This window comes from Antedon bifida, chromosome 6 (assembly GCF_963402885.1).
Source record: "Antedon bifida chromosome 6, ecAntBifi1.1, whole genome shotgun sequence".
In the NCBI taxonomy this organism is placed as follows: Eukaryota; Metazoa; Echinodermata; class Crinoidea; order Comatulida; family Antedonidae; genus Antedon; species Antedon bifida.
Genome location: NC_136231.1, coordinates 11,439,548 through 11,451,672, shown reverse-complemented (window position 1 = coordinate 11,451,672; position 12,125 = coordinate 11,439,548). Strand labels below are relative to the sequence as shown.

Below are 12,125 nucleotides of genomic sequence, written 5' to 3'. Positions count from 1 at the left end.
TCTCTCCAATTGCAACGATAGACATAAATGTGCTGATGCGCTCTTGACATGTGTACCCATGACACCAATGAAAAGAGCAGATTATATAAAAGATCACAGCTACAACACAGTGATTTTCCTACTCCTCAAAAAAGGGATGCCACAATAAAATTGCGTGCCCAGTCTCGGTGAATGGACTGGTCTTGTTTCAAGAGTGCAACTTTAATAGGAGGAAAGATTTAGGGAAGAATCACAGTTTACAAAAGCTAAAATTCAACATTAAAGCAGACAACCAACCTTTATGTGGACATTTTTCATCATAAGGAATTTTAAGTCCACGTCTCGGATCTCTATCCCACTCGTATGGAGAATCAGGAATAACATAACCAGGCCGTGATCCTCCTAGAATTCCACCATCTTCATCTCTGATCATTGCTTTCTTAAATGCATCACAATCCATCTCCACGCAATCAGAAAGATTAACTTTACTGTTAAGATTAAATGAAAAGTGTAATGTATTGAACTTGATTAATATTACTTGCTACCAATTATTTAAACTTCCTTCACCTGTTACCATATATATTATGTTAACCCACTTCTATATAACCCTGGCTACTTAATGGTCACTAATGGCTAAAGTAGACCCTCTGCTTAGACCACTAAACATTCCACCTTGACAGATTAATTACCCATTACCGATATTGTTATTATAATATATAGTAAATGTAGAATAAAGAATAAACACTTCAGTGCTAGCTTTCAACTATAACAGAACTTGTCTCTCTCTCACTTATTTGTATTGTAAATCGGTACATTACACTACAGTGGCGACGAGAATGGCCCTTATTGGCAAAATTGAAGAATTTATTGAAGGAAGGGAAGATTGGTCACAGTTTGTTGAGCGTTTAGACTTTAGACTAGAGTCTGAGGAAGAAGAAGAACAACAGGAAACTGATTGGCGGTACGTTGTCAATAACCAGAGGCTCTACGCAATAACCAACACGATATTCTACCAACAACAGCAATCTAACTGGATTTCACACTGTATTCGGAGACAGAACTATGATCTCTGCGAAGTTCTTACATTTTATGACCAAAAAAGTAAATTGATAGGAAGACCGAGCCCAAGTATACTTCAGAGAAATATAAACGCTAGTCAACTAGACCGAGAAGACTATATAAGGAAGTGCTTCCAGCATCTTTTATAGAAGACAATAACTACTATGTCCAGTAGTCATTAAGTTGATTAAGTTATGTCTTGATGTTTAATTTTAATTTTAAATGTAAATAGGTTGGGTAATCATCAGGAATAGTCCTGAACAGGGAGATGAGCGCCCCTGCCCACCGATGAGTTTCGGGATCCCTTTGACCCGGAGGGAGAGTACCCGTCAGGGTTACAGTTCCCAGGTTTTTAGTTGTTTTTAAAATTAATTAGTGTTCCATGACCTTCTCATCAAAATTAACGTCTCTCATAAAATTAAGAAAAGTTGTGCTATGTCAACATAATGTCAATGACGGCGAAATGTCCCCAATATTGGGGATAGCTATGAAAACAAATAAGTAAGTAAGTAACTTGTATTTCAAGGCAAAAGAAATTACTACAGAGGAGAAGAAACAAGCAACACTGTTAACAGTTATTGGCCCATCATCTTATAAGCTTTTACGAAATTTGGTTACACCAGAAAAACCCAAAGATAAAACATTCGATGAGCTGGTAACAGCTATGAATGGGCATCACAGTCCAGTGCCTAGTGAAATTGTACAGCGATACAAATTCAACTCACGCTTTCGACGTGATAATGAAACAGTGCCTGAATTTATGGCATCGCTTCGATCGATGGCAGAATTCTGTAACTTTGGAGCCTCGCTCAATACAATGTTACGAGATCGTCTAGTTTTTGGCGTCCGTAATCACGGAATTTGGTCTTTTGGGAGAAAAAGCACTGACACTGGAAAAAGCTGTTGAAATTGCAACTAGCATCGAAACTGCAACAAGAAATGTAAGAGATCCAGCCAGCAGCCAACCTCTGCAGCTGCAGTTGAAAATGTAAACAAAATTGCTTACAAAAAGAAGTCAAAATTTACGGAATTGTTCAAAAAATGTCCAAAATTTCCACTTTTTAAACTTCAAGAATTATGCTATAATATTGCCATTTATGCACATATATTATGGTAACATCATCTTATAAAGCCATAGTAACTAGTTGTGTAAAAAAATAAAAAGATCTAAATTTTGACATTTTTCGAAAAATTCACTGCGGGGGACCAAAGGAATTTTTTAGAAAAATTGCCAAATTTTCTTCTTTTTAAAATTCAATAAGTATGCTATAATATTGCAATTTATGCACATATATTGTGTTAACATCATCTTATGGAGACATAAAAACTAGTTAAGTCAAAAAATAAAAGGGTAAGTATTTGGCCATTTTTCGAAAATTTCACTGCTGGGGACCGAAGGAATTTTTCGAAAATTTGCAAAATGTTCACTTTTTAATATCCAATAATTATGCTATTATATTGTCATTTATGTATATATATTGTGTTAACATCATCTTATAGAGCCATAGTAACTAGTTATGTAAACAAATAAAAGGGTCGAAATTTTGCCATTTTTCGAAAATTTCAATGCGGGGGAAAAAAGGAATTATTTCGAAAAATGGCAAAAATGTCCACTTTTTAAAATTCGATAATTATGCTATAATATTGCAATTTATGCACATATATTGTGTTAACATAATCTTATGAAGCCATAAAAACTAGTTATGTCAAATACAAATAAGAAGTCGAAACCATGTTTTCGCTGTGGAAAGAATAACCATTTGCCAGACAAATGTTATTTTAAGCAAACAACTTGCCATTATTGTAACAAGGTAGGACACATTCAATCTGTTTGTCTTAGCAAAAAGAAGGGGAAGCCCCAAACAGTTAAAAATGTTGTGGCAGATGAGCCAAGCGATGAACCAAGCAACATAGCTACAGAAATGTATGAAGAATTATTTGGAATAAAGACCACGTCTAGTCCTCCACCTATGAAAGTTAAGATACTGTTAGATGGTTTGGATACTGAAATGGAAATTGACACAGGAGCCTCGGTATCAATAATGTCGCAGACGAAATTTAGGCAATTATGGCCTGAAAGAAAACTTGAACCATCGTCAGTTAAGCTACGTACGTACACTGGACAAATAATGGATGTTTTGGGTAAAATTAATGCTGAAGTTACATACCAGAGTACTACTACAATATTACCGTTAACGATTGTGCGAACAGATGGACCTACCCTAATTGGTCGAGACTGGCTTCAGTTTATAAAGTTGGACTGGCAACAAATCAAGGTAATAAACCAATTAGATTTAAGTTCACTGCTTGGTAAATACCAAGAAATATTTAAAGATGAACTAGGTACCCTTAAGGGTACTGAAGCAAAAATGTATGTTGATAAAGAGACAATGCCAAAATTTTGCAAAGCCAGAAATGTTCCGTATGCTTTGCGACAGAAAGTAGATGACTAACTTGATCGCTTACAACGAGAAGGCATTATTGAACCTATACAGTTTTCAGACTGGGCTGCACCAATAGTTCCGGTACTTAAGGCAGATAAATCTACCATTAGGATCTGTGGTGACTACAAAATTACTGTAAATAAAGCAGCCAAAGTTGATCAGTATCCTTTGCCCCGAAGAAAAATTTACTAAATTGGACATATGTCACAAGCGTACCAACAATTACTCTTGGATAAAGATTCTCGAAAATATGTTGTAATCAACACTCAAAAGGGACTTTACAATATACACGGTTGCCGTTTGAAGTCTCTTCAGCACCAGCGATTTTCCAGCTTGTCATGGAAGGACTATTACAAGGAATTAAAGGTGTTACAGTATACCTGGACGATATATTAATTACGACAGGAAAGAAAGATTTTGAGCATTTCGAAACTCTTGAAACCGTCCTAAAGCGACTGGCAGATGCTGGACTTCGTCTAAAAAAGAGTAAGTGTGTTTTTATGGTTAAATCTGTTGGTTATTTGGGACACCTGATCGACAAAGAGGGATTGCATCCCACAAACGCCAAAGTGAGAGCAAATAAAGATGCTCCAGCGTCTCAAAACTTGACAGAACTGAGAGCTTATTTGGGATTATTATCTTATTATGAAGTTTTTACCAAACTTATCCAACACACTTAATTGCTCTGTTATATGCCTTACTTCGTAAGGATAAAGCTTGGAACTGGACAAATTTAGAACAATCTACTTTTGATAAATCAAAGGAATTGCTACTTTCCTGCAGAGTACTTGCACATTATGATCCAAAAAAGGAAATAAAATTATCGTGTGATGCATCTCAATATGGAATTGGGGCGGTACAGAAAGACCAATCGCATTTGCATCTAGAACACTTGCAGAAGCGGAAAAAAAGTATTCGCAAATTGAGAAAGAAGGTTTGGCATGCGTTTTCGGAGTAACGCGATTTCAGTCTTACATTTATGGTAGACATTTCACATTGGTAACAGACCATAAGCCATTGCTGGGTCTTATTAATGAGGACAGACTTGTGCCTAGCCAAGCATCAGCTAGAATCCAACGTTGGGCACTGAAATTAGGTACATACAAATATACATTAAAATTCAAACTGACAAAGTCCCATGCCAATGCGGATGCCTTAAGCAGATTACCATTGCCAGGAAAACCAGAATCAATTCCACAACCTGCCGAAACTGTTCTATTGATGGAGCCAATGAACCAATCTCCAGTTTCCACAGCAGATATTAAAGGTTGGACGGTTAAAGATCCAACACTTTCTCGAGTTCTTTACTACATTAAAAAGGGTTGGCCCAATACTAATCCAAAAATTGAAAACTTGCAACCATATTGGATGGATCTGACAAAGAGAACTCTCTACACAAGATGGATGTATTTTGTGGGGAAAGAGAATTGTTGTTCCACAGCCTGGTAGAAAACAGTTGCTACAAGCACTACATGACGGTCATACTGGAATTGTCAGAATGAAAAGTTTTGCTCAGGATTCGTTATGGTGGCTTATATGGACAAAGACATATCAAAGCAGTGCGATACATGCCAATCCAATCAAACTTTACCACCTAAAGCACCATTGCACCCATGGAATTGGCCAAATAGACCATGGTCACGATTACATATCGACTATGCTGGACCATTTATTGGAAAAATGTTTTTAATACGATGCATACTCAAAATGGCTTGAGGTAATTCCGGTAAATTCCTCAACGACAAATACCACAGTGGATAAGCTCAGGCTTATATTTGCATCGCATGGATTGCCAGATAAAATAGTATCCGACAATGGAACATGTTTCACCAGTGATGAATTTCATACATTCGTAAAGCGAAATGGAATAAGACATTCTTTAACAGCCCCATATCACCCATCATCGAATGGTCTTGCGGAACGTGCTGTACGCACATTTAAAGAAACAATGAAACGTATGAAAGATGGATATATCGAAACAAAAGTCGCAAGATTCTTATGTTGTAATTTGTATGTTCTTGTTATCAGTTTCTTCTTTTTAGGACCCAAGTGGAAATAAGTTTTTAACTTTTCTTGGCATTCCTTGTAATCAAGGCCTGTTTTTTCCGTGCAATTGTTTTTCTATTTTCTATGTATTATATTTTATTGTTTTTTAACCTTGATTACCAAATAAAGTTAAAAAAAAAAACAATTCAAGATTCCTATTTAAATATAGAAATACACCTCATAGCACAACTGGCAAAACACCAGCAGAATTACTGAATGGCCGAAAATTGAAAACGCATTTTGATCTTTTACACCCTTATCAAGCAGATCGTGTTATCACTCAACTTGAAAAACAGAAATTAGCCCATGATCGTCATGCAAAGAACGCACTTTTGTAGAAGGAGAGTAGGTGTATATAAAGAACTTTAGAGGACAAAATCTGAAATGGTTACCCGGAACAATAATATTAAAATCCGGTCGCATCTCATTCAAGATAAAACTAGAAGATGGACGAGTTTGTCGTCGTCATGCCGACCATATCAGGAAGCGTTATAGGCCTGTTCAAACTCATTAATCCAAATCTGAACAGTGGAAACATCACAATCGACTGTCGAAGCACAGTCTATTACTGCTCAGCGAAGAGTATACCTTACTCGCGATAGAAAACCGCCGGAAAGATATGGACATTTTTAATAACTGAAATATAGAAACTTTTATGGACATTATTACTGGACAATTTAAAATGTTGATCTTATATTTTACTTTATACAGTGCATTATACCATATACATTTAAAGTGTTATTAAACCATAACTTAGTACAGTGCTGCTTTGATTCAATTATAAATAAATAGCTTAGAATTGTTTATAATAGAAGGGAGGGAATGTAATGTAATGTAATGTATTGAACTTGATTAATATTACTTGCTACCAATTATTTATACTTCCTTCACCTGTTACCATATATATTATGTTAACCCACTTCTATATAACCCTGGCTACTTAATGGTCACTAATGGCTAAAGTAGACCCCTCTGCTGAGACCACTAAACATTCCACCTTGACAGATTAATTACCCATTACCGATATTGTTATTATATATAGTAGATGTAGAATAAAGAATAAACACTTCAGTGCTAGCTTTCAACTATAACAGAACTTGTCTCTCTCTCACTTATTTGTATTGTAAATCGGTACATTACAAAAAGTATTGTAGGTAAGTGTACTAGGTTGATGAAAATAATGCAACTAGCAAGTAAGGATACACAATGATTACATTTACGTAACTTGGATAAATGCAAGTGGTCCGTAGATATATAGGATAAATACTATTAGTACTTACCCTAAATTAGGTATATGTATGTAAACCCTGTTCTTGTCTCTGACTGTTACCTTCTTTGTACAGTACCTACAGCGGACATTGGGTGGATACCATCATCATTTGATGGATTGGTCATAGTAGCGTAATGATCTTTCTTACACGCAGTATCAAAATGAGCGAATGTGACATCTATTGATAAGAAAGAGCAAAATACCTTTATTTGTAAATGAATAAGTATGTTGAAACATATTCATTTGGTAAGTTTCACCAAAAATGTATTCCGATATTAAAGACATATTTTATGATAAAACAGTACTAAGGGACAACCTCAACATTACAGTGGTGATAACTTGGATACAATGGCAATTTTATGTTATCCAAATAAGCATTCAGCTTCATGTGTAAACAGTATGAGTATACGTTTCCTGCAATAGAACTCAACTGGTTTGTCCAAGTAAGGACTAGGTTTGTCCAAGTAAGGACCAGATTATGTCATGCTTTTACATACCTTGCAATCTTGTGCTTCCAGCAATAGCTGGGTAATTATGTATACCATGAAATGGAATAAATGGAGCACCATTATCACCAGACATGAAATTTGCCCTCACGTATCCAGCATTTCCATTGTCTGGACCACAAGGTGCACACTGTTTTGCACTTTGACCTGCATTCTCCGGTTGATTCTGAAATATTTACATGAAAATGGGAAAATGTAATATTTTAATCAGAATTTATAAATTACGTGTCTGATTACACAATGGAATGGCATTATCAGTACACGTTAAGAAAAAGAAGGTAGAAGAGTAAGAAAGTCCTTTGACAAATTTCCTTATGAAAGTCAAGTATGCATATATAATATCTATACATTGATTTTATTTGACAGAATGCAAAATATAGTTCCCCAAACTGACAAAATAATAACATTTGAAAAACAGAATTAAAATCTTTTAAAATGAATAATAAAAATGTTCATATTTATTGAAAATGTTTATATCTTTTTTTTGTGTCTTTTTTGGGTTTCCCACTTTTATTTCATCGTCATTAACATTGTTCCATTCATTATGATTTTTACATTTATACATTATCTAATCTAATTCATCATAATTGCTTAATTACAGTATTCGGTTTGTAACATGCTACAAATGTTTATATTCTTACTGAACCTACCTGTAACTCATCGCAATCAAAGAACAGGCTTGTACCAATTATAAACGATGACTACATTCTCACACATACTTATCAACAGCTTCATGACTAAGAGAAGATGGCCCAATGACAAATGGCATCACCCCGTTACTATATAAGGAAAAGAGAAGTATTTTGGTATTGCTTACCTGCTCCAACTGTGTGGTGAATTACATTATCCTGAATTGCATCCCGATAGCAGGACTGAAGCCATTATGAAATGTATATTCACGTACAAACGATGGACTTTCTACAGTAACTTCTCCAATATCCAAGAAAGCAACTGAATAATGTGGCTCATAAAAATCTGAAACAAATAAATAAGTGTCACTATCGAATGAATAAGTGCCAGACAAAAACCTCAGGGAAAAAAAAGTTACAATTACAGAACTAACACTTTCCAATGTAAGAATGTTCCTTTATAGAAGTATTTTAACACAACCTGTGTTATTATAATGTATTATTCTGGTCCTCAAGCTTTACTGGAAACTGAGGAAATTCGGATTAGGCCCTCCACGGACCCTCGACAGCCAGCAGCAGCAGGTATAATTATGTATGTAAACCCTGTTCTCGTCTCTGACTGCTACCTTCTTTGTACCTATAAGCATTCAGCTTCATGTGTAAACAGTATGAGTATGCGTTTCCTGCAATAGAACTCAAACAATGGCAGTTGTTGGTTTGTCGAAGTAAGGACTAGGTTTGTCCAAGTAAGGACCAGATTATGTCATGCTTTTACATACCTTGCAATCTTGTGCTTCCAGCAATAGCTGGGTAATTATGTATACCATGAAATTGAAAAAATTGAGCACCATTACATGAAATTTTCCCACACGAATCCAGCATTTCCGTTCTCTGGACGAGGTGCACGCTGTTTTGCACTTTGACCTGCATTCTCCGGTTGATTCTGAAATATTTACATGAAAATGTTAATGGAAAAATGTAATATTTTAATCAGAATTTATAAATTACGTAACTGATTACACAATGGAATGGCATTATCAGTACACGTTAAGAAAAAGGAGGTAGAAGAGTAAGAAAGTCCTTTGACAAATTTCCTTTCGAGTGAAAGTCAAGTATGCATATACTGTATAATATCTATACATTGATTTTATTTGACAGAATGCAAAATAGAGTTCCCCAAAATGAAAATATAATAAAAATTGAAATACAGAAAAAAAAAAAAAAACATCTTTTAAAATGAATAATAAAAATGTTCATATTTATTGAAACTGTTTATATCTTTTCTTTTTTTTTTTTTTTGGTTTCCCACTTTCATTCATTATGATTTTTACATATATACAGTATTCGGTTTGTAACATGCTATTTAATGTTAAATCTTACTGAACCTACCTGTAACTCATCGCAATCAAAGATCAGGCTTGTACCAATTATAAACGTCCATTCTCACACATACTTATCAACAGCTTCATGACTAAGAGAAGATGGTTCAATGACAAATGGCATCACCCCGATGTTGTTGTCAGCAAGAACAAGATCAGTCATTTACAGCGGAACTCGAAATTTGGAAAAAGACTCCATAATCCCAATTCTTCCAGATGAAGAAATTGGCAATCTGTGTGCAGTCTCTCTGACCATCCCTCGTCATGAACACCGTGCAAAGAAGTATGGCCTTCGTTGTTGCTCCATTGACTTTCAACGTCACAATCTCCCCACTGACATGGTACAGCACCATCTCAGAGCCTACCACAGTGTTGTCTTGTAGGATGACATCTCTGGAGCTCTCAATTTCAATACCTGCTGGCCACGATATATCCTCAGCATTGTAGCGGTCTTGATATGTACCAGGAAAGACAGAACAGCAGATTAATCTAAAATGTAAGTTACTATATAAGGGAAAGAGAAGTATTTTGGCATTGCTTACCTGCTCCAACTGTGTGGTGAATTACATTATCCTGAATTGTTAGTCCTGAAGTACCAAACATCCCGATAGCAGGACTGAAGCCATTATGAAATGTATACAACCGCTGGACCTTCTACAGTAACTCCTCCAATATCCAAGAAAGCAACCTAAGGGAACATTATACTTACCCGTTGATTAAGTTAATTAACAATTGGGATGAAATATTTTACAGTACTTTGTACTTAATTTATTATTAACATTAAAACATATTTTAGTGTAAATTAAAAATAATTTTATTTTATAGTTGTTTATTTATAATTTAATTTAGCATTTACTTAAACTATAGGCTTAATATAATTAAGTTAAGTTATCTTGCCCAGTGGGCTAGTCACAACAAAACCAAAAATCAAGCCCTGCTGAAATGGAAGCCTTATAATTCTTTTTTGCACTTTTTTTTATAAAAAGAAGAATTATCTGCAATTGCGCCATTGGCTGCAACAGTATTTTTAATTAATGATTTATGGTTTTTTTCAAATAACTACTGCATATATCACAATATATCACTTTTTAACAATTAGCCAGTAAATCATGGTCTGGTGTTAACATTCTGAATTTTCCACTGATGCAGTGATGCCTGAATTTCACTACACTGCATAAAATATTAGTAAGCCTATTATAAGATTACCTTTTCCTTCAAATAGAATACAGTAAATGTCCATCTGGGTCTTGTCTTCTAATATGTGATGCTTCAAAACACATATCCAGTCGTCTTCTGTTGGTCATTTTGAGATTTTTTTCTTCTGAAGAAACAATAACAATTCTACTAATTTTTAAATTAATTATTAATTATTAGGTCGTACAGACAGTGACCCAACAACTTTATGTCTTGTCTGAAGAATCACTCAAGAACACAGACAAGTCAGCACAGATCTCGAATTATAAAATATTGCTTATTGAATCGATCAAAAGATGTGTACGGCGTAACAGTTAGCGTTATTTAAATATTCCTTGTTTTTAACTATATAAATATTGACTTTTTGGAACTGAAGTTGATTTATAAAAAGCATATAGGCCTATTTACATCGTATTTGTTACATATAACCCTGAATAGTCTTTGGTTTGGTGTTTAATATAGGACATGCGGATAGATTGTACTGTATTTATTAGGTATTGGTATATAGGCTAGGCCAATACTAGGATGATAGGTCCCAGCATGTAGGCTAGCCTGCTGGGCCTAAAAAAAATAAACCTTAAACCAAAATTACATTTCCTAGTTTTTAGAATGAAAGCTGTCAACAGAAAAACCAATTGATATCTAAGCTAGGCCTAATTGAATATAGGGTCTTCGGCCTAGGCTAGCTTGATACTAGACTAACGATATAGCCTTTATAGTAATAATACTAGCCTAGCTAGGCCTTATAGGCCTAACCCATTCCCATAAAAGAAAGAAGAAGAAAACAGATCTGTCATATAGGCCTAGCTAGCCTAACTAGGCCTAGAGCTATAATAGACTATAGGCCTAGCTAGTAGGCCTAGGGTACGGGTGCTGGTCAACCCGTACCCAAACCAACCCGTACCCATGCCAACTCGTACCCAACTTGGCTAACCCGTACCCAAATAATTGGTCAACTCGTACCCACTTTGGCTAACCCGTACCCAAACCAACCCGTACCCATGCCAACTCGTACCTAAATATTTGGCTTACTCGTACCCAAGTTTTTGGCTTACTCGTACCCATTATTTGGCTTGCCCGTACCCATTTTTGGCTTACTCGTATCCATTATTTGGCCTACTCGTACCCAATTTGAATAATTACTTGTAATGGTTTGATCGGCGCAAAACTAGTGGTATGCTTTTGCCGTATGAATATTTTTATATTTAAATTGTTTTTTTATTTTACAGGTCTCGGTGAAATGTGTGCTAATAAAAATGACCATTGATTTGATTGTAGACTTCGTTTAATTAGGCATATATTTGTTAACATTTATTTAAATGTAGTATTATAGTTTTATAAACGTATGTTTGATGTGTCTTTTTTATTTACGTAAGAGAACATTAATTAATAAAAAAATATTTTAACTGTTGTATAGTTAGTATTACAATTCAATTAAGCCCAGGTAAAGTACCAACAACGTATAATACTTATCAATTTTTATTCTTTTATTTTATTCTCATTATCTTCCCTGATTACCTTCGATCAAGTAATTATTATTTCTATTGTATTGGTATATTTAAAATTGGTTGAATTAACAACGCCCTGTTTTAAGCAAAAAGCCTGCTGGGCTATGGGTT

General features: G+C 35.0%; 1 protein-coding gene across 1 annotated transcript; it reads right to left on the bottom strand.

The window, feature by feature from the left end:
• Window positions 1-6,854: 6,854 nt before the first annotated feature.
• LOC144845630 (uncharacterized) lies at window positions 6,855-10,634 on the bottom strand. The gene is made up of 5 exons (XM_078703064.1): window positions 10,519-10,634; window positions 9,323-10,000; window positions 8,713-8,876; window positions 8,536-8,616; window positions 6,855-6,976 (listed from the first exon to the last, which is right to left on the bottom strand). Exons 2-5 carry the CDS (start codon window positions 9,331-9,333, stop codon window positions 6,855-6,857), a joined length of 378 nt encoding a protein of 125 aa, XP_078559190.1. The 5' UTR covers window positions 9,334-10,000; window positions 10,519-10,634.
• Window positions 10,635-12,125: the final 1,491 nt, after the last annotated feature.

Excerpts from the sequence above, each read along its gene's own strand:
- LOC144845630 (XM_078703064.1), bottom strand. Across the intron at positions 8,617-8,712 it reads TGGAAGCACAAGATTGCAAG|GAAACGCATACTCATACTGT; the intron begins GTATGTAAAAGC and ends GTTCTATTGCAG. Across the intron at positions 6,977-8,535 it reads CAGTCAGAGACGAGAACAGG|ATGTCACATTCGCTCATTTT; the intron begins GTTTACATACAT and ends TCTTATCAATAG.